Here is a 19,847-nt window from a genome sequence, read left to right on the forward strand (position 1 = left end):
ACGCAGCAAAGAAGTAGAAAAAGAGCAGGACAATATAAAACACCCTTCGCCGCTCACGCAAGTCGCAGACAAACACACATGTGGATGGATGCAGTCATGCACGGTGCCGTAGCGCGGCGAAACGGAGATTACTCTTTTTTTTCCCGATTCAACCCACTTCACCCAATCTGGCTTGGAAACGCCCTCGCCGGGTAGGCGCAGTCGGGGACCATGACCACCTAGGACCTGGACGGCCCGGCGCCGCGACTAGGGAGTCCGAAGTCCGGGTTCGAGTCGAGGAGGATGTCGGTGCGGTTGACGGGGCGTCGGGGGATCATCAGGTTGCCTCCGCTGTTGCCGCCGCCGCCGCCGCCGCCGTAGCTACCCGGTGCCGGGGGCGGTGGCACTGGCGGGTTCCAGCGAGGGTTGATGCCGCGCTGGGAGATGGAGGTGAAGGTGGAGCGCTCAGATTCCGCCGGGCTGCGGGAGCCTTGGGGAATATCCTCGTAGGAGTTAGTCGTGTGGATAGGAGCAGGTATTGGTTTCTTGGCCGGAGGAGGTTCGGCGAAGCGGGGGTCCACGTCTTCGTAGTACTCACCAGCGGGCGCTGCCGGCGGCGGGGGCGAGGGGCTTCCTTGGGAGGGAAGTTCCGCGGGGCGGCGTGTGTTCAGCGGCGAGGGTACGCGGGGTGAATTCCTGCCTTCTTGGTTCCACGCCTGCCTCGGCGGTACATAGGCGGCCGTTCTAGAGGTTGCGAGTCAGTTGAGACCGAAACACGAGTGGTTGCGCAGACCGGGGACCGCCTTACTCTTCTTGGCTGTACTTGCTAGTATCACTCATATGACGATCCGCGCCCGAGGTCCGCGCTTGCTGCAGCGCCAGCATCCCAGCAACATCTGAATCGCTGTCTCGAATGTTGAATTGACCGAACCCCTGAGGCGCATTTGCTGGGCTACGGCCCGACGCATCCATTTCTATCGCCTGGCCTGGCCGGACCCCGTCATCGATGCCCGGTAGAGGAGGAGGGGACTCTGCCCGTGGGAGGTTGTCTCTGCTATCTCTGCTAGGATTATATGCTTCGTATGCGCTAGATGAGACGTTGGACACCGACTGATTCATATAGCCAGGCGCGGAGGGCGGACCGGGAGATGGTCGCCTGGAACCATACTGGTTGGTGCCAGCAGGTGAACCTCTCCTGTCATACTGGCCCTGGTAGCTAGGTGGGGGCGGAGTGCGTCCGCCGCGCATGGGGCCGTAACCACGGGAAGGGGGTCCATACCCTCCTCTGCCGCCTGGGGCTCCGTAACCTCCACGGCCTGGAGGACCATAACCGCCGCGGCCACCCGGGGCGGGGCCGTAACCGTTGTAGCCGCCCCTGCCGGGGCCTGAATATCCACCACGCCCTCGATAAGCGCCTGGAGGCAGAGGGCCGTGTGGCGGTGAGCCCATGCGCTCAATGGAGCCTGACCTCATGGGATATCCGTCTTGTGGCGGGAGGGGGTTCCCGTACTGGTCGCGGGCGCCGGGCGTGGTGGACATGGAACGCAAGGTCGCCATGTCGGCTGGGTTTGTCGGATCGTTTACATATGTAGATTGGTCGGTGTTGAAGGTGCCAGGTGACCTACTTGACCGGGTTCTCGCGGCAGTGAGGGGAATCCTCTCGTCGCTGCTCAGATCATCCTTCTTTTCATAGGAGGCAAACTCCGGCAGCGCATCGCCCCCGCCATTGGCGCCGCTGACGAGAGGAACTGTTGGGTGGAGGACGGCCGAGCTAGGTACGGGAGCGGTCGTCGCTTGGGCTTGGCGATTGTAGTAATTCTCGCCGCTCATCTCTGCGTTCTCGGCAATGCGCTTTTGCCTTGCCTTCCTGCCAACGACGGTCCTGCGCATGGCGCAAGAGACCAAGCCGCTCAAGGCGACCAGAATAGTGGCGGCAAGGACGAGGTACGAACCCCAAGCGATGTGGGGTACGAAAAGCAGGACATCGACGAGGAAGCTCAAGAGGCAGACAAGGAAGTTGACGATGCCGACAATGAACAGCACGAGGAGGAACCTCGGGGAATGGGAGGGGCTGTGGAAATGGGCGACCACGGCAAGGACAAACATGATGAGAGTTAAGAAGCCCGCGACTGGGTGGACAATGAGAAGGCTGGAAAGAGTGGAACGGGTTGCGGCGGAGAGGGAGAAGTCGTTGGGATGTAGACGTCCTGGATATGCAGATGAGTCTGGTGTTGCTCACGCAAGCAGTTGGATGGGGTATACACTCACGGACATCGTAGCCGATCTCAATTGGGGTACATCCGCTCTGGTCGCAAAACCCAAAGACGCCAAAGTCGACTTCTTCCCAGCTGCCCAGGGGGATAGCAGTGATAATGGGGGTCGATATAACCGAGAGTAAAAGGAGAATGAAGGCCGCAAATAGCAGCACCGACAGCGGTGTCGCGGGGCGCAACATGGTGATCAAAGGTCACAGTTGGCGACGGCGGAGCCGAGTCGAAGAAGTTCGTCGAGTAAGAGCCAGCGTCGTCGAGACGCGGCTGCTGAGAAGAGGCACCCGGTCGTCCAGAACCGGAAGGAAAATGTATGGTCGTCGTCTTATCGAAGGGGTTGTTCCATAAGGGTTGGGCGTAGAAAGGAAGTACGACGGATGCGGATTGTGGGAAACATGGGAAAGGAACGAGGGTGGTGGTGTGCTTGACTCGGCGTGTCGCGATTGAATCGATTTTAGGTAGTTCGGCGTGGCGGCGGCCTGAAGATGCAGCGCCAGTTCGTGTTAGACCATTGTCAATATTCGTACTCGCTCGGTCAATCAGCGTTCCCCGGAAAATGAATGGCGGCGGGGAGTGACGCTCTGCACATGGGATGCGGTGCACTGGTGGTGAGGTGATGGAAAACCAGAGCGGCGCTGGCGCAATGACAGGGTGAATCGAGGTGGGAAATGCTCGTTAGGGGGTCCATACACGGAAACAGGGAAGTTGTGGGGAACGAGCAAGCCTGGGCCCCCATGCGTCCGTTGCAGCTCTTGGCTTGAAATGCTTCGCATCGAACCCCACCGGCCCAATCACTGAATTGTCTCAGATGGCCCTGAAATGGAGTTCGAGATTGGGAAACTGCCCCGCGAATGGAGCTTAGCCACACGCTGCCCACGACAGCAAGACCAGCTCGCCCTTGCATCATCACTCTACATAGCTAAGTCATTATCAGCTTGCTTAGTCCAATAGCCCGCAAACTGTCACCTTGTAGCAAAAATATCATACACAAGAGAGCCAGACCTCGTTGAGGTTGAGTTAACGAGATGAGCGATGCGGAGCAGCCTAAAGAGACGATCGGAACATCCACCCGCCATTCCATCCATGCGCCAAGCGCTGCCCCCACTTCCAGTTCAAACAAGCCTTTCACACCAGTATTGCCATGTCTGTACAGATTAGTTACGGAGTAATCTATCCTAGTTGTATATACATAAAAGGAGCTTGGAACATTCGCTTGCAGACAATTGATATCATCGCGATAGATTTCGAGCTCACGCGAAAGACGACCCGGAACCATACCCATGCAAAGCAGAGATCATGATGCGCGTGATTCCGCATCACTGGCACATGGAAGGTGGGGAGTGTCCGTACCAACCACCAAATCAAGGTTGAGGTCCCGACGCTAAACACGTCTGCATGCATCAGTACATCATCAGGAGAAGCAGCCTCGGAGCCCACACAGAAGCGATGATGAGTGGATCACGAAAATATAAGCTCCCGGCATTTCTTCATCTGCCCATCTCCAATCCCATTATTTTATTGAGTTTTAAGATCACAAACACAGCCGAGGCTGGGACGCCGTACGTTTTCGTATCTGTGTATGCTGTAATTTAGGTGTACCGTGTGCGTTACACGGGCGCTCGGTACTGGGGGGCTTCAACCAGGATACGCTCCCTCTCAAAATAGAGAACTGTTTATCGAGTGACTTTTCAATAAAAAGGTCAATCCCAACATTATCAGTCAACTGATCGCCCCCCTCACCCCCTGAAGCTGAGCCGTGCCTTGCAACGGCGGGACAGTGTCCCTCCTGTGCATGGAGGGCTTATTTTGCAAGATAACGAAACACCGTACTTCGTATAAAATACCGTAACGTTGTAAGTTGTTCCTCAACTTCCCGAGTTCCAAGATCGCCCCGGACCTAGGGACCCCTGCTGCTGTGGGGTGGTCTCAGGTCTACTCAGACCGTCAAACGCATGAACTTGGAGTTTGATGCTGGCAGGGTGCTGCAACGAGGGGCCTTCGCTTTGTCTGTCGTGATGGGCAATGAGGGCAATGCAGCGGAAATTGAAAATTGTTGGCTGAGGAAGCGTCGGCATGTGGGAAAGTCTACGCATTCAGGAAGCATGTACATAATAACCATTTCTCTTCTCAAAATGGTTGATTCCCTACCTAATTAGAAATCTTACGTACCTGGTAATTATTACAATCAAAAGCGAGGAACCATTCTAATGTGTACAGCTCGTCTGATTGGGTTCGTGTTGGCGGGATTGCCCAGTGGTGTTGGAGATCTCGACCAGGAAGGCTCCTGGTGGACGTTTGCTATAAGATGAATCTGAGCTAGGTACATACCTAGGGAGGTACTTAATAGGTCAACAAAAGACGGTCCGAAGTAGTGGTTGAATAGCACCGTTTATCGTTGGTCAAGAGAAAGCCTCAAGCCTCAAGGTAGGTAGCTGCGCTGAATCGAACGCCAAATGGCATGTAGCGTTGCCGAAACGCCAGGAATGACGAAACTTGGCTGAATGGCACAGTCGGGGGGGGTACCTCAGCACCGGCACGCTGAAACGTCATTACAGCTTGTAACTGCCAGGGCCGGCGATTTACAGCGCGTAAAAAACGATGATATGTGGTTCATCCCGAGGGGGCCATGGGGCGCCGAGAGCAAACACTCTTCATCTCCAGCTACTTTCCGGCATGGCCCTGTATTAGGTGCTTCTCATTTTCTGGTTCATGGGGAAATGTGAGTTTTCAAGTCGGGGCGCACAACAGGCTATTGGATGGATTCAAATATGGAATCAACGTCACGGTGTGAGTCAACTTGGAAGTTTTTTGAGGGTTCATTTGATTCCTGACTAGGTACCTAAGGAGCTTTCCCAAGTTGACAAACTACCTACCTAACAGATGGAAGAAGAGGCTAGCCCTCTTCATGGATTTCTAGTGCACCTCCAGGAGCTGATCCGGTCGTTCCAAGCCCCATTACCGTCAGCAAGGTTGGCATCTTCTTGATTGTGGTACGTTAAGCCGGTGCAATGGTGGTGCCTGAGTGGATGCTTAATTAGATACAGTCCTTAGGGCCCCAAGCCCAAAGACGAAGGTTGTCGGTACTTACTCAAACCAAGCGCAATTAAAGCTGCTCTTTTGTAGGAGTTGGATGGCGCTGATGCGGTTGTCCCAGTCGCTAGAGACATTGACTGTAATTCACCACGTCAAACCTCGTTCACTTTTTCAGGGGCTTTGAGGTGGGAGTAGGTTTCGACTCACCGCAGTCAACAGGATTAGAATCGTATTGCTTACAAGCCCCCCTCCAGTTGGCGTGCTCACAGACATAGACGCTCACGGTGTTCTGGCGGGTGGCGATAGCTCTAGCCTCGACAAGATCGTTGGCTGGAGCAGCAGTAGCAGAGAGCACGCCAAGGGCGAGGAAGGCTGCGAAGGACTTGAGGGAAACCATTTTGACGGATTAAGCTGATGAGATGGATCAAGTAAGGGCTATTGCGGTGCGTGATCTGGCTGCCTTTGATTGACCATGGCAAGCACGATTGAAAAGAAGCGTGTCGTCCCCGTCTTTATACCTTTGAGTTCAACCTCTTGTCACCTGCCGGGCTTTCCTACCAGGGCGTCTAGGAGTGAACCTTCGGGACCTTGCCACCGCCTCTCTGGCGCCTACTCATCTGACATGCATCAATATCACCGGATCCTAACCGGCGAGATACAGCGGCAGCAACAAGGGTCTGTAGAGGTGTATATTCTAACGTTGCATGTAGCTAGGTATGCAAGGTACCAATAGTTCGGGATCCTATCCAGTGCCAGCCATCAGCGAGGCCCCCAATGTGCATGTCTGAGTCTTGGATACTGAGCACTCAACCTATCTCCGCGGCAAAGTCGGTGCAAAATCCCCCTTCGTCTTGGGGACATTTACATAAACGACTCTAATGCAGACACTTTCTCATCGCATCGGGGCAGACTAAACTATTTACCTTCCAAACCGGGACGTATCATACTATCTGTCTCACCCCATAAAACTCATTCCCTCGGCCCCCAAGCTACATTCCCCACGATCTTACGTAGACACATGGCCTGTTGCCGGCCGAATTTTGTCAGGGGGCGCGCGTGCCGCTCAGGCCCAACTGCCCGTATTCAAGCCACCGCACCTGGCCTCACTCTATACGGTCGAGTTCGCCAGTCTCTCAAGTGTCTGTTACTATTGTAACGGATTTGTGGTAAGTGACAACACGCTGAGTCAGGTAGACCGAGAGTCTGACAGTGACAAGTCTCACACGAGGTTCAACAAACAACTCGCCCGTATCTACGGAGCGTTCTGCCGGAAACACAATTCTCGACTAGTCTACAAGTAACCTGAACGCAACGGCCCGATTTAACTTTGACAGGATACGCTACCTAAATGCGGGCATAATGGGCGAGCGGAAAGACGGCCAAGTGTTGTCTGGGGAGGTTTATCGGCCGTTTGCTGTCGCTCGCTGGCGCCGCAGGTCTTGGTATACCCTTGGCGCGTGCCAGGGTATACACGGGGGAGTGGCCTCACGTAAGCCCGAGAACTCTCTTTTATATATGTCCGTAAGCCTTTTTAGTTCCTATGTTTAGTGGAAGGAACTAATACACTTTTTAATACACTTTTCGACTTATAAACCTTGCTACTAAGCTCCCAGTTATGCAACACCTGCCAGCATCTACAACGAGGCAACTGGGAAAAGGAGACGCGGTGTCGCGTAGAACGCGGGGATCAGGAGGGAGGACTTGAAGGATTCAAAGCCTCAAAGCCACCGGAAGGTCAGCCAGGGTAGCCAGGGGCTTGGGGATGGGGGCCAAAGCACTTCGTCGATAGATGGGGAGGAATATCTGCAGGACCTCGTGTAACAGCTTGCTGACGGTTCGGGAAGCTGGCGTCTGGGACATGCCTGGTGATCCATCGCCCCGAGCCAGAGGGGGTCTGCTGTGTCCCGGTTCAAGGCGCAAACCAGTTGCGCCAAGGTTTCTCTGGACGGCGAGCATCGTTGGAAGTCTAACAGCCAGATGCGGAGATACTTGGTCACAAGGGCCTGAATGTAGAGAGAAGCAGGTCACCATAGTTACTGGGGATATACGAATGTGTGATCGTACGAGCATTGCTTGTCTGTTGTGTGGACGGAATCTCGAATTGTATTCTTTGACCACCTGTTTTGACTTGCGGCCGATCAGCCTAGCTCCCAAGCAAAGCTCGGCGCAATGGGGTTAGGCTAATTGCACTCTGCCGAGAGCACTCTTGTGCATGGAGGACGGCGCACTGCTTGCTCCCTTGACGACGGTCACGGTACGCATACTAAAATAGGATGGGTCGGCTCGGTGAATTATTGCCCGGTAGTCTGAGGATTGTGTTTGCGGCGAGAAGCGTCACCTCCAAGGAAAACGCGAGACCACACCCAGAGTTGTTGCATCCTCGGGGGACCTACAATGGGTCGTGGAACCGCCAGACAACCAAGAGAATAGGTACCTGATGTTTGGTGTTACCCACTCACGCCGCCAGCCTTGATGTATAGGGAGTTGGGGTTGTCGAGACGTGGCCTGCATCGATTTTTACGGAGAAGAGTCCTACTAATCCGTAGAACAGCGACGTTGATACCGCCGATGAGATCGGGCGCAGTTCTGATGGTTATCACCGAGTTCGCCCGGTTGAGGTCAACTTTAACGTTAAACCCCGAGCGGCCTCGGAGAATCCGCGAGATAAGCCGAAGCGGCAAAAAACGGGCCCCGATCTGCTGTCGTCAGCGGGGCGCAGAAGTGATCGAGACCCTGCGGGCGAACCTGCCGCATTCCGCATTCCGTTACCAATAAATCTCACTTTTCCGTTTGCAGGCTTTTCTGTTTTCGCCAAACACTAACCAACACAATGGACTGAGGTACACAAAATATCAATTGCGTACCTACCCATCCCCTCGCCGCCAACATGTGGCGTCTCGGCATGGCCGGCGCAAGCCGCCGACCGCTTTCGCCGTTCCGCCCGGCGATCCCGATCCGGAGATGCGCCCGCTGCACACCAACAACGACAACCGTCCCGCGTGCCGCCGCCGCACCCTCCGCCCCCTCCCCCCGCCGTCTCCTCTCGACAAGGACCCCCCCGCGAGCCGTAGGCCCCTCGTCGGGGCCATTCGAGCCCCTCCGGCCGCCGTCCCCCTCCTCGCTCGGCGCGCCGCGCGCCGCCCGCAGCTTCCGGCGCACCCGGCGCTGGGGCCGGCGCCTGCTGATCGCGTCGGCCGTCCTCGGGGCGGGCTACCTGGCGGACCGGCAGGTGTACGCGTCGGGGATCGCGCGGTCGCTGCGCACCTTTGGCATGGGCCTGCTGGTGGCGGCCGACTACAAGCTCAACTTCCGCCCGGAGCCCTTATTCGCCGGAAGCATCCCCGACCTGCACCGCCGCAGTGCCGAGCGCCTGTCCGACCTGCTGCGCGAGAACGGCGGGCTGTATCTGAAGATTGGGCAGGCGATTGCCATGCAGAGCGCCGTGCTGCCGCCCGAGTTCCAGGCCATGTTCGCGCGCATGTTTGATGATGCGCCGCAGGACGAGTGGAAGGCCGTGGAGAAGGTGATACGGGATGACTTTGGCGGCCGGAGCGTCGAGGAGGTGTTTGGGGTCAGCTTTGCCGGCGTGGAGGGGAAGGGTGTCATGGAGCGCACTGCGCGAGCCAGCGCGTCGGTGGCGCAGGTGCATTGGGCAAGATTGGCCGACGGGAGGGAGGTGGCAATCAAGATCCAGAAGCCGGAGATCGCGAAACAGATCGGGTGGGATCTGTGGTCGTTTAAGTGAGTGTTGCTACTGTGAGGTGGGATGCGAGTAAGCTTCTAGGGGGGCGTTTGCTAATAGGTGCGTTGCTAGGGTGGTTACGAAGGTGTACACATGGTGGTTTGACTTGCCGCTATATTCCCTGGTACCGTTCATCACGGAGCGGTTGATGCTCGAGACCGACTTCGAGAACGAGGCGAAGAACTCCGAGGTCATGCGCGAACTTGTTAGCAAGGAACCCAGCTTACGAGGGAGGGTTTACGTACCGCCTGTGTACCCCGAGCTGAGCTCCAAGCGAGTCCTTACTACCGAGTGGATCGAAGGCATTAGGCTCTGGGATAAAGAGTCTCTCACCCGACGCTGGCTGGGAGGCCATGGGAGAGGCTCGATGGGGGTACATGGTGCTCAGTTGGATCCTCCAGACATGGACGTGATCCGCCGGGAGCTGCGCGATAACCCTCAGAGCCAGAATCTGAAGCCGGAGCGCACAGAATGGAAGGGGCGCCGTGGAACGGGTGGACTAGGGGTCTCGACGAAGGAGGTCATGACGACCATGATCGACTTGTTTTCGGCGCAGATCTTCAAGTGGGGTGTTGTGCACTGCGACCCTCGTAGGTTTCTGACTACCTTCCTTCAAATACCGCACCCGCTAACACATCTGATTAGACCCCGGGAATATCTTCATCCGCCGGTTACCGAACGGGCTCCCCGAGCTGGTACTAATCGATCACGGACTATATGTCTACATGAGTGACAAGTTTCGGCACGAGTATGGCACCTTCTGGAAAGCTTTGATGACATTCGACAACAAGAAGATCGGCGAGATCACCCAGGAATGGGGCATCAAGGCTGCCGACCTTTTCGCGTCGGCCACCCTTCTCCGCCCGTATGAAGGTGGGGACCAGCAGCTACAGAAGGGAATGTTGGGTGCGCTGGACGACAGCAGGACGGCGAGCCAGAAGCACTACGAGATGCAGAGGCGGATGAAGCAGGGCATCCGTGACGTGCTGGCCGACGAGGACAAGTGGCCGAAGGAGCTCATTTTTATCGGGAGAAACATGCGCATTGTGCAAGGCAACAACGCCTACATGGGCTCGCCGGTCAACAGAATCAAGATGATGGGCGAGTGGGCGAGCCGGTCGCTGTTCCAGGATCGGAACCTGCCTCTGCGGCAGAGAATGGTCAACGTCTGGCAGCATCTTCTGTTCAAGGCCGTCCTTTTCATGTCGGACGTCGCCTTTTACTTTTTCAGGTTGAAGCAGCTGCTGGGCCGGAGCGGCGGCCTGGAAGACGAGGTGGAGGCGAGGCTGAAGAGTGTGGCTCAGGAGTTCGGCGTCGAGCTCCAGCATAATGTCTTTGAGGGGTAGGGGTGACTGGAACGAGAAGGCGATCTCCTCACACTCTTCTGTACTTTAACAATCACAAACACTAGATTTAGACGCATAGATGGATACCCCTGGTGTTATACATTTTACCAGCATAGTTGCATATCCACCTGACCTACTCGTAGTGTGCTCGTATCCTGCCGGCATCTCTGCCCGGCCAACTAGCCAGCGTCTTTCTACTTGTAAGGCTTCTTCCTTGCAAATCATCAGCTTGCGGGGAATGTACCCGATATTTGATCGCCGTGGGGGATTTTGGCGCCCGGTTTCCCACATTAACAGCAAAGTGGTTGGTGTTTTGCAGTTGTGATTTGGCTTTCGATCCTCGTGTGATCGCGAACCGCCTTCGTACCTGCACTTGCATGCAGGATGCATCGATTGGCGATCGCGTGTGGGGCAATTTCCGTTGAAACACACCAAACCCAAATTCCACGGCTCCACCAACCCCGGTCCCGGGCTGCTGAAATTGGACGTTTCAAAGTTTTCGATGCAGGATGCGCGTTTCCGTTTTGAACGCGACGGACTTTTAGAACCACCGAAACTGGGAAACAGCATGAAGGAAATACGGCTCGAGATCGCCATGGGCCGACAGTGAGCCAACAACACAGTACCTGGTACTTATGTAAGAATTGGATCCCTTACCATGAACTTGGACTTGCCTGTTTCTCCGGTTGATTACACAAGGTGGATGCTTGCACGTGGCTTGTGGAACTTCGGATGTCGGGCGCTCTCGCTTTCGCTGTGAGAGGTGGCGTGATAGCCAGGCTAAGAAAGTGCTCGTCACTAGAGTTGTGGGGAAACATGTCTTATACTGTGTAAGTTGATCGGAGTTTCAGCAACACGCGCAAAACGCATTCCACTTTGGGAAATCTTCAACTGGGCCGCCCACGGCGTATCGCGGGCGGGAGGAAAGTGTTGTTTCCGAAGACCTGGTCGTCGCGTCTCGCCGACGACAGAAGAGAAAGGTGGGATTGGAGACCACTGATTGGCTAGCGCGTCTTACGAGCAAGCCGGGCGTCAGCTTTAGCGCGCCGGCTGCAGTGGAAAGGGGCACCACTTGGGATGTGGGGACACGGCCGTCCCTCGTTTTGAACCGGGCTTTTTCTCCATCGCATCGATGAGCTCCCCGGAAAAGCGTCCAGATGGAACCAGGCAACGGAATGAGACGCACAGCAAACATGCAGAGCCAGCCCGGTAGCCGAGCATAGACTAGCGGGGATGAGACATGATGCAGAAAGACCCTGGACAGACACTGTTCCTGTCTTAGCCCGGGGGAATGCCTTCCATGACTGGGTGCCTGGGCTTCTAGAACCCCCCCTCCAGCGAGCATTGAACACCAACCATACTGGATTCAAGGCCGATTCAAAGTGAAGATATCTCATCACCCATGGCACCGTGCTTGGCACGGACCCGAGGAAGGGAATTGGTCCAGAAGGAAGGGTGCAGCACGTTGCAGTCGCAGGCCGGGTCCATTCTGTTCCATTTAGTTTGTCCCTGGCTTAATTGCGCTCCGAGAGGGTACCTTCCCGGACCGTTCCCCCAGGCTTTAAGCATCAGCCAATCTCGTCGCACGAGGTCGCCCGCCCATTGACTGGACATCTTTTTTCTCTTCGCGCCCCTGACGAGGTGCACTTCCCTTCACCACCCCTCACATCGTCCCTGAACGACTGTCGCATTGTCGGCTTGTCATCAGGTTTTGGAAGGCTGCATCGCAGCACCTTTTACCCTTTCGCTTCGATCTTTTACCTCGGCCTCGTCGATTCGGGCCTGTCACTCCCTTTCGCGTGAGCAAGTCTCCACCATTCCGCGCGTACAACCCAACTTTTACCCTCTGCCCGCTGTTGTTCAGCCCCTCAAGCTCGTCAAGCAGAGGAGAGCTGAAGCTTGTAGTGGCGAAACCTGAGTAAGTCCAATCTCGGCTTTGCCCGCAACCACTGTTGTTTCAGTGATTGTCGCCTTGTTGCCATTGAACTATGGAACTGCTGGAATCGCAACTTCAACAATGGAAGAGCTAAGGTGCGGCCCGGAGCTGAATCACTGGCGTCCATGTGGCCGCGACCCGGGAAATGTAGCAACATGGCACGGTAGCGGGATTCACCGAGCGCAACTGCCGATCCGGCACCCGCGGATAGCTCATCATTATGGGCGTGCACGATGTGGACAATGGAAAATGACTGGATTGGGTTTTGCTAACACATCGCGATACTTTCCAGGGAAGAAGCTCCTCCATAACCTACCTCATCAGGTGCTGCTTGTGCTCGACACCGTTCCCGCCGAACTACCTACCTAGGTCCCTCCTCGGAATCACCGCACAATCATTGAAAGTGCCAGTCAGCGTATACCACCGCAGACTGCATACCCGATCTACGAAGGAGCCTTCTCGCTTTGGGTCCACCCACAACGGAACTGTGTTTCGTGCTTAGAGGCACTTGCCTACCTTTTCTCACTCGCTTCAAAGGTAAGCACAGGTTCAGTTACGACTGCCGGGTCTCCCGCGCCGTCCGAACTGGGAATGCTAATCACATGCTAGGCCCTCCTGCGCTGCGCAAGCTGCAGTTGCCCCACGAACTTGCGAATTCGCCCCTCCCCATTTTGTTCGCTCTCCGCCCGCTCATGCGAGGCCGTTAGCCACCTGCCTATCGAGCCCCTTTGGATCGAGAAATGTCAAGCCCGCCCCGTCGTTCTAGCCTCGGGATGTTACTACGACGCAGCAAAAGCAGCGACCTCAAGAGGCAGCAGGCTGCTAGGGAGCTGGAGCTCCAGCGCCAGCGCGATGCTGTCCCCAAGTCCCCACCGCGCCTGCCCGTCCTTTACAATGGCGCCCCTGCACCTCAACTAGGTCTCGGCAGCGATGCCCGTCCCGACTCCCTCGCAATCGTCTCCGGAAGAGCTGAGCAAATGTCGGCTGTTACTCCCCGGGTTTCCATGGAGCCACCCCGTTCTGCCATCAGCATCCCCCCTCCCCCGATCCCCAACGGCGGTTTCGATCCTTACGCGGGCACCGGAAGTATGGCACACCGCGGCCGCTACAGCTACGCCAGCAGCGCGATCAGTACTATCAACAGCCCTAGAAGGGTTCGGAGGAGAAAGGACCCTACTCCTTTCAAGTAAGTAGTCCTCCTTGGCTGCTTTGTTACCGCATTGCTCACCGTTTGTGCAGCATCCTCATCGTTGGTACGTCAAATTCGGGCAAGACTTCTTTCCTCGAGTTCCTGAAGACGGCGCTTGCTCTCCCCGCAAAGAAGCGGGCCAAGAGCACTATCGAGAACGACGAGCCCCCGAGGGCGCCGCCTTCCGGCAACTTCATCCCCCACTACCTTGAGACCGAGATCGACAGCGAGCGTATTGGCCTTACGCTATGGGACTCCGAGGGCCTGGAGAAGAATGTGGTGGACCTGCAGCTTCGCGAGATGTCGAGCTTCCTCGAGAGCAAATTTGAGGAGACCTTCGCCGAGGAGATGAAGGTGATTCGTTCACCCGGGGTACAGGATACCCACATTCATGCGGTTTTCCTCGTCCTCGACCCCTCGCGCCTTGACCGGAACATTGTGGCGGCCAGGACCGCCTCTGCGAACGGCCAGCACAACGGAGGAAAGCATATCCCACATGCGCGAATCCTAGGTGGCCTGGATGAGGATCTTGATCTGCAGGTCTTGCGGACATTACAGGGCAAAACGACCGTCATTCCGGTCATCGCCAAGGCTGACACCATCACGACTAAGCACATGAGCATGCTCAAGCGGACAGTGGCTGAAAGCCTCAAGAAGGCGAACCTCGACCCGCTGGAAGCCCTCGGCCTCGATGACGAAGATGACGCCAGCACCGACCCTGCTAGGATCGACGAAGAGGACGAAGACCAGGTGTCGGAACTCAGTGGGGAGGATGAGGTTGCTCGGGAGGGCGAGGAGGGTTCGGAGCTACCAATCCAGAGCCAAGACTCGTCGCCCAAATCGAAGCGGCTCTCTAGCGGTTCCGCCCGTCGGCATAAGGCTACAGAGGAGAACCCCAAGGAGGATGAGGTGCCTTTCTTGCCCTTGTCGATCCTCAGCCCGGACATCTATGAGCCTGAGGTCATCGGGCGCCAGTTCCCGTGGGGTTTCGCCGACCCGTACAACGAGGAGCACTGCGACTTTGTCCGCCTCAAAGACACCGTCTTCAGCGAGTGGCGGGGTGAGCTCCGCGAGCTTAGCAGGGAGCAGTGGTACGAAGGTTGGAGAACGAGCAGGCTCAAGCAGCAGGGGGTCAAGGGACATCGGTGAAATAAAGCCGAGGGCTGATCGCGCCTTCGTCTGCTTTACGCTCGCCCAATATTACTCTCAGGTCGGCTACGCCGATAATACCACCCTTGACAGGAGTTGAGATGGCCGAATACCACATGCGCCCTCAGACCCCCCGCCCTGTTCGTTTATACCAATTTCGACCTCTTATTTTCAGTGTCTACTTCAGTGGGCCCTAGGTCACGACGACATCATACCCAAGTCGACTTTTCTCTTTTACCAACAACAATCACCGTCTTTTATGACTTTTTTTTCTTTATTTCATAACGAGCCCCTCTTGGCTCAGATGAGCCGCGGTGGATGGGCCAACGGCTCTACCCGTCGTGGACGGCATCAAGGGAGTTCTGTTCTGAGGGCGTTGGCGCTTGCTGCGAGCTCCGAAGCAGCCCATAGTGCCCTGCTCATGTACCACGTTTATTTTTGATATGGCCAAACATGGAATACCCCTTTCCCTTTTTAACCCGTGTTGCTTTTTCTTCTTCATGTTGTCTCTGGACTAAAACCCCTGGAGAAGGGGGGATGGATATCTGTTTACCGACTGTGCGGTCGAGCGCCGCCTCTCCATAACTTCTCATTTTTCTTCTCTTCCTCGAGGTGTCCGGGCTGGCAGAGCAGAATGCGAATCGCGACCACAAATCGAACAGCGCCCTACGTAGCTGGGTTGTCCTGGTCCTGGGTTGACTTGGGCGGTGTTGTTCCTCTATGTTACTAGATCAAACCAACACGATGATGTTTTCTGTCCCGACACTCGAAGGCCCTGACCTTGCGATGCTGCAATACCGTAGCAGACAAGCCGTGAAATGGACTAGTGCAGTGTTGTTAACTGGTATCTTTGTTGGCAACGCCACAGGGGAACGAAGAAAACGGTCATACACGCGCGCATACACTGCCAAAGACCTCAATTGTACCATCTCCCTCTGATATACACACCCTACATCAAAGCTAACCATACCACCACCCGTCCCTCCCCGCGCAGCCCAGCCCATCAAACCGACCCCTCCAACCGAACCCTATTCCGCCCTTCCCACTCCCGAACCGCCTCCCCCAGCCCCGTCGTAAGCGCCGCGATATCCCTCGCCCGGTACCTCTTCCCACCCTCCTCACCCTCCCCCTTAGCAGGAGCAGAAGCAGAAGCAGAAGCAGAAGCAGCAGAAGAAGGAGAATGCGGAGGAGGATAATACTCCAGCTGTGCCTCGTCGTCCGCCCTCTCGCCTCCTCCTCCTCCCCCTCCCCCCGGCACCAGCCCCAGCCCGAGCCGCGCCCGTCCCGGCAGGTGCACCGCTTCCCGGTGTGTTTGGAAATTGGCGTCGGCGCAGGCGAGCGAGCACCAGGCTGTTGGTCGTTTTAGGGTGGTCAGGCACTCGGTGCAGAAGCGCAGCTCGGTTGGCGGCGGCGGGGGCGGGGCGTCGGCCATGGGCGTGTCTTCTTCTTCTTCTTTGGGGTTTTGGTTGGTGGAGGTGGTGGTGTTGGTGTTGGCTGGGTGGAGTTGGATGCAATCTAGGGCGGAGGCGCAGGTGTGTGTTTCTGCGTGGGAGGGCTGGGCGGGGGTGGTTGGTTAGTGAGGGTGGGAAAATGGATGAGGGATGGGAGTGGGCTTACGTGGCCTTGCTGTTCACATCGCTCGGAGCAGAATACCGTCTGCTTTGACTGGGTTCCTGCTGTCGTGAGTATGGTGCATATGCTGCAGGTGAAGTAGTCTTCTGTTCGCGGTTCTTGCCCGCAGACGGCGCAGGTGGGGAGATGGTACAGCTCGTCTGGGACTTTTTGCTGGGCGAGACTCTCCCGCCGCTGCGCTTTCCTCGACTTCTGTGCCTCGTGTGCGGCTCGGGCTCTGCGGAGTTCGTCGAGCCGCTGGTTAAGCTTGTCCGTCTGTTCCCGCGCGCCGGTGGCCGTCTGCCGCTCGTCCAAAATCCGATCCACCACCTGCTCCATCGATAGGCCGTGATGCAGCAGCATGTCGAGGTACTTCCGGTGATCCTCGGGCACGGTGCCATCCTCGGCCCTGAAGAACGCATCCCGCAACACCTCTACCTTTCCGATCCCGCCGCTCGCGGCGGCTACCCTTTCCGGTAGATGACGTTCCGTCCCTTTCTCAGGCGCCAACGGCCCCTTTCTGAGGATCTCGGCCACCTCTCTGGCCAATGCAACCGGATCACCGCCCGCTGTCGCGGTGGACAGGTCCTCCAGCTTCTCGAACACTATCCCGCGCATCGACGGGTCATCCACCATCAACCTCAGCAATGATGAGCGCACCCGCTCAGCATACCAGCGACTCCGCTCCTCCTGCACACGATCGTCGATAGCCTTCGGAGGGACCTGGTACTCCTTGGCGGAGTCGATGAGAAGGTTCAGTGCTGAGAGGAAGGCGGGCCGGGAGGTGAACCATTCATGCTGCTGCTGGTCTGCGGGGGCTCCCGTGTTGCTGGTATTTGATGAGGAGCCGAGATAGCGCGCGCGGAGAGCGTCAAGAAGGAGTCCGTAGCATTGTGGGCACGAGACCAGGGATTCATGATCGCCGTGCTGGTTTATACAGCTGGACTTGATCTGGGCCGCTCGGATGGCGAAGTCCTTCGACCTGGAGGCGGCAAGAGCGGATTGGAGGAGGAGCTCGGGCATGGTAGGGCAGTGAGTGAGTGAGTGAGTGAGTGCAAGTGGTGGTTGTTGTGAAGGTCGGGGATGAGGTCCGAGCTCGTGCAGGAACAGCCCACACAGACGACTCTGGCTCTCAAATGACCGTTAGAGATAAGATATGGTCACCAAATTATCAGGGCATCACATACGATCTTAGTGTAAAAAGCCTAGATAATAGCCGTATTCGGGCTTGATCTTGAGATAGAGAAGGTGATGAGATCGTGCATGAGTGAGACGAGACGGGAAGAGTTCCACAACCCCTTGCAGCGCCAAGATTGACATGTGGGTCTCGCTGACCATCGAGTTGAGCGTCCATGCTTGGCCTTCGATTCCAGACATGTTCCAGGCTGGAGCATCTCCAGGGCATCAGTATTCTCAAACCGTGCAACTCCCATCGACCATCACGCTGCCTCAAATACCACCAACATAATAACAAGATGGTATGTTATCGCACCCCGGTCCCCGTTCCACAAATACTAACCCCCGCCTCAACAGGCCGATAAACTCCGCAACCAACAGGAACTCGAGCGGCTCCAGGCCAAGTTCATCGGCACCGGACACCCGGACACGACGAGCTGGGAGTGGAAGACCAACATCCACCGCGATACATACTCGAGCATCGCCGGCCACCCGCCACTGCTATCCTACATTGCGCTGGCAGAGAACGAGCCGGTCGCCAAAGTGCGCGTGCAAATGATCCGGGTATGGGACCCCTGTTTCGCGATTTCTCTTTGCTGGACAAGTGCGTATATCGCAGTCGCTAATGGGGTGGTCTACGTAGAAAATGCTCCAGCCGGCCGGGCCTCCGCCGCCTCGCGAAGGCGAAGAAGCGTTTGTGGCGCCGCGACAAGAGGAATCATGAAGCCCGACAACGTCGACCAGACAAGGATGTTTACAAAAGAGACAAGCAAAAGGACGCGCGGGGGGGGAGGGTACGCCGTGAATACGCGGTCATCGAGCAGGCCGGCAGCAGGGCACGCCCCCGGTGCGCTTGCTCCCGTGAGATTACCCTAGTTCCCGCCAGCTGCCGCGGGACGTTGCCAGAAGGGTGTACAAACGCCTGACAACAGACCGCCTCTGTACCTGTAAGGCCCAACTCCATAGTGCGACCGATTAATACACAATGATACCCTGACTCCAGCGGCTCTCCCAGCCCAGTGCGTGGTGAATCACTCGCTGTCTTCATCTTCAGCCTCGGTCTGCCGTCTCCTTCCCCTGCGTCGAGTACTCGGCCCGGGTTCGCCGTCCGGCGGCGCCGCCTCCGCTTCCTCCTCCATAGTCTCAGGCACGCCCGGTTCCCTGCCCTTAGTCTTCAAGCTAACCTGCAACTTACTTTCAAGCTCTTCGTTGGATCCGCCGTAGATGGTCCTGACGAACGCTGCGATCGCGTCCTTGCCAACCTCGACCTTGCCGCGCGGCCCAACGTGCCATGTCGTGCCGTCGTCATCGCCCATTGACCTGGACTCGGTTACTCGCACCAAGTACCCTTGTTTGATCATCCGCTGGAGGACCGTATCCGTCTTCTCGCTTGGCGATGTCTCATTATGCGGGTTCATGCTCGGCATGTTCTCGAGCGCGTTGAGCCGCGACAGGTGTCTTCGAAGGCGCGGGTCGCTGAGCTCTCCGCCGCTGAGCGTGATTATGGCGATGATGGTGGTGTAGAGAGCGATGTAAGAAGCCTCGCCCTCAGCGGACTCGACCTTGGACGGGGGTATAATAGCGGGCGTTGTGAAAGCTTCGGGGAGCGTGGAAACGAGAACGTATGCATTCGAGCTGGGTTCTTTTTGACTCTGGGTTTTGGCAGCTATCGAAGGCGTGTTAGCCGTCGCAGCCGCTGATCGGACCGGGGGGACGGGGCGCGAAAACTACCTTTCCTCTTCTGTTCTGTCGTCAGGAGACTCCTGTCTTTCGTCGGCAGTTCCACCATCTCCATGCCAAATGTCGCCTGTAATTGTTTTTGCGCTCCAGCAAACACCTTCCTGAACTCTCGGCTATTGGGACCAAGTACTGTTAAACGTCAGCAGCCGCCTACACAAGGCCTGTCGTTATTCAGTACCCTTGTCCCTGATACCGTCTCTCCGGATCGGCGTTCGCGAGTACTCGCAGGCAAGGGCATAGCGTACAAGGCTCTTGATTAGCTGGCTGGTTTCGTCTCGTTGTCCCCCTTCCACCATCCGTTCGTCGCCATCGCCGTCGACATCGCCTGGCCCATGGGAATTCTCATGCTGCATATCCTCGTCCTCGTCCTCTGGGACGGCCTGCTGTTGGTCAGTTTACGGTTCCGTCCCGCACCGGCGAGATTGAAAGACCTACCAGGCGTCGTCGCCGCTGTTGCATGGACATGGCGGGGAGGATCTTGCGTAGCAGCTCCAATCGAGTGTCGCGGGAAGGAATTTCCGTTTATGGGATACGAGTAAGTTAGTAGAACAGAGGAGAGAGATCAAGAACCCGAGTTCGTTGTATCAAATGCTCCGATTAAAAAAGTTGGCGTGAATTGGCGATGCGGGGTGTGGCAAGCGCGCGTCGATCCCCTGTCAAGTCGCGCGTCTTCATG

General features: G+C 56.7%; 7 protein-coding genes across 7 annotated transcripts; 3 read left to right on the forward strand and 4 right to left on the reverse strand.

The window, feature by feature from the left end:
• Positions 1 to 218: 218 nt before the first annotated feature.
• B0H64DRAFT_370753 (SUR7/PalI family-domain-containing protein) lies at positions 219 to 2,434 on the reverse strand (the record flags this gene model as incomplete). Its single annotated transcript, XM_062802105.1, has 3 exons — positions 219 to 723; positions 788 to 2,186; positions 2,248 to 2,434. The coding sequence occupies 3 exons, from the start codon at positions 2,432 to 2,434 to the stop codon at positions 219 to 221; spliced, it is 2,091 nt and encodes a 696-aa protein (XP_062661743.1).
• A 2,627-nt stretch (positions 2,435 to 5,061) lies between these two features.
• B0H64DRAFT_384513 (uncharacterized protein) lies at positions 5,062 to 5,846 on the reverse strand. Its single transcript, XM_062803008.1, has 3 exons — positions 5,404 to 5,846; positions 5,294 to 5,329; positions 5,062 to 5,239 (listed from the first exon to the last, which is right to left on the reverse strand). The coding sequence occupies exon 1, from the start codon at positions 5,677 to 5,679 to the stop codon at positions 5,446 to 5,448; it is 234 nt and encodes a 77-aa protein (XP_062661744.1). The 5' UTR covers positions 5,680 to 5,846; the 3' UTR covers positions 5,062 to 5,239; positions 5,294 to 5,329; positions 5,404 to 5,445.
• A 2,206-nt stretch (positions 5,847 to 8,052) lies between these two features.
• Positions 8,053 to 10,490, forward strand: B0H64DRAFT_429494 (ABC1 family-domain-containing protein). The gene is made up of 3 exons (XM_062805900.1): positions 8,053 to 9,023; positions 9,097 to 9,614; positions 9,670 to 10,490. Exons 1-3 carry the CDS (start codon positions 8,170 to 8,172, stop codon positions 10,368 to 10,370), a joined length of 2,073 nt encoding a protein of 690 aa, XP_062661745.1. The 5' UTR covers positions 8,053 to 8,169; the 3' UTR covers positions 10,371 to 10,490.
• Positions 10,491 to 13,046: 2,556 nt separating this feature from the next.
• On the forward strand, positions 13,047 to 14,644 carry B0H64DRAFT_317814 (uncharacterized protein; the record flags this gene model as incomplete). Its single annotated transcript, XM_062800356.1, has 2 exons — positions 13,047 to 13,492; positions 13,546 to 14,644. 2 exons carry the CDS (start codon positions 13,047 to 13,049, stop codon positions 14,642 to 14,644), a joined length of 1,545 nt encoding a protein of 514 aa, XP_062661746.1.
• Positions 14,645 to 15,647: 1,003 nt separating this feature from the next.
• B0H64DRAFT_429496 (uncharacterized protein) lies at positions 15,648 to 17,509 on the reverse strand (the record flags this gene model as incomplete). The annotated part of the gene is made up of 2 exons (XM_062805901.1): positions 16,262 to 17,509; positions 15,648 to 16,199 (listed from the first exon to the last, which is right to left on the reverse strand). Exons 1-2 carry the CDS (start codon positions 17,276 to 17,278, stop codon positions 15,648 to 15,650), a joined length of 1,569 nt encoding a protein of 522 aa, XP_062661747.1. The 5' UTR covers positions 17,279 to 17,509.
• Positions 17,510 to 17,525: 16 nt separating this feature from the next.
• B0H64DRAFT_69475 (splicing factor 3B subunit 10-domain-containing protein) lies at positions 17,526 to 18,275 on the forward strand. The gene is made up of 3 exons (XM_062808630.1): positions 17,526 to 17,733; positions 17,789 to 17,995; positions 18,075 to 18,275. Exons 1-3 carry the CDS (start codon positions 17,608 to 17,610, stop codon positions 18,153 to 18,155), a joined length of 414 nt encoding a protein of 137 aa, XP_062661748.1. The 5' UTR covers positions 17,526 to 17,607; the 3' UTR covers positions 18,156 to 18,275.
• A 109-nt stretch (positions 18,276 to 18,384) lies between these two features.
• On the reverse strand, positions 18,385 to 19,847 carry B0H64DRAFT_69469 (MAGE family-domain-containing protein). The gene is made up of 4 exons (XM_062808629.1): positions 19,607 to 19,847; positions 19,350 to 19,551; positions 19,163 to 19,300; positions 18,385 to 19,097 (listed from the first exon to the last, which is right to left on the reverse strand). The coding sequence occupies exons 1-4, from the start codon at positions 19,634 to 19,636 to the stop codon at positions 18,463 to 18,465; spliced, it is 1,005 nt and encodes a 334-aa protein (XP_062661749.1). The 5' UTR covers positions 19,637 to 19,847; the 3' UTR covers positions 18,385 to 18,462.

The sequence above is a fragment of the Chaetomium fimeti genome, assembly GCF_033439085.1.
Source record: "Chaetomium fimeti strain CBS 168.71 chromosome Unknown B0H64scaffold_2, whole genome shotgun sequence".
Classification (NCBI taxonomy): domain Eukaryota; kingdom Fungi; phylum Ascomycota; class Sordariomycetes; order Sordariales; family Chaetomiaceae; genus Chaetomium; species Chaetomium fimeti.

What these genes read in the sequence shown, in the direction of transcription:
- B0H64DRAFT_69475 (XM_062808630.1), top strand. Translation starts at nt 17,608, where the DNA reads ATGCTTGGCCTTCGATTCCAGACATGTTCCAGGCTGGAGCATCTCCAG. An exon ending in ACCAACATAATAACAAGATG is followed by an intron (nt 17,734 to 17,788) that starts GTATGTTATCGC and finishes CCGCCTCAACAG; the next exon opens with GCCGATAAACTCCGCAACCA. An exon ending in TGCGCGTGCAAATGATCCGG is followed by an intron (nt 17,996 to 18,074) that starts GTATGGGACCCC and finishes TGGTCTACGTAG; the next exon opens with AAAATGCTCCAGCCGGCCGG.
- B0H64DRAFT_384513 (XM_062803008.1), bottom strand. Translation starts at nt 5,679, where the DNA reads ATGGTTTCCCTCAAGTCCTTCGCAGCCTTCCTCGCCCTTGGCGTGCTC.
- B0H64DRAFT_429494 (XM_062805900.1), top strand. Translation starts at nt 8,170, where the DNA reads ATGTGGCGTCTCGGCATGGCCGGCGCAAGCCGCCGACCGCTTTCGCCG. An exon ending in TGGGATCTGTGGTCGTTTAA is followed by an intron (nt 9,024 to 9,096) that starts GTGAGTGTTGCT and finishes GTGCGTTGCTAG; the next exon opens with GGTGGTTACGAAGGTGTACA. An exon ending in TGTTGTGCACTGCGACCCTC is followed by an intron (nt 9,615 to 9,669) that starts GTAGGTTTCTGA and finishes ACATCTGATTAG; the next exon opens with ACCCCGGGAATATCTTCATC.
- B0H64DRAFT_69469 (XM_062808629.1), bottom strand. Translation starts at nt 19,636, where the DNA reads ATGTCCATGCAACAGCGGCGACGACGCCTG. An exon ending in AACAGCGGCGACGACGCCTG is followed by an intron (nt 19,552 to 19,606) that starts GTAGGTCTTTCA and finishes GACCAACAGCAG; the next exon opens with GCCGTCCCAGAGGACGAGGA. An exon ending in AGACGGTATCAGGGACAAGG is followed by an intron (nt 19,301 to 19,349) that starts GTACTGAATAAC and finishes GACGTTTAACAG; the next exon opens with TACTTGGTCCCAATAGCCGA.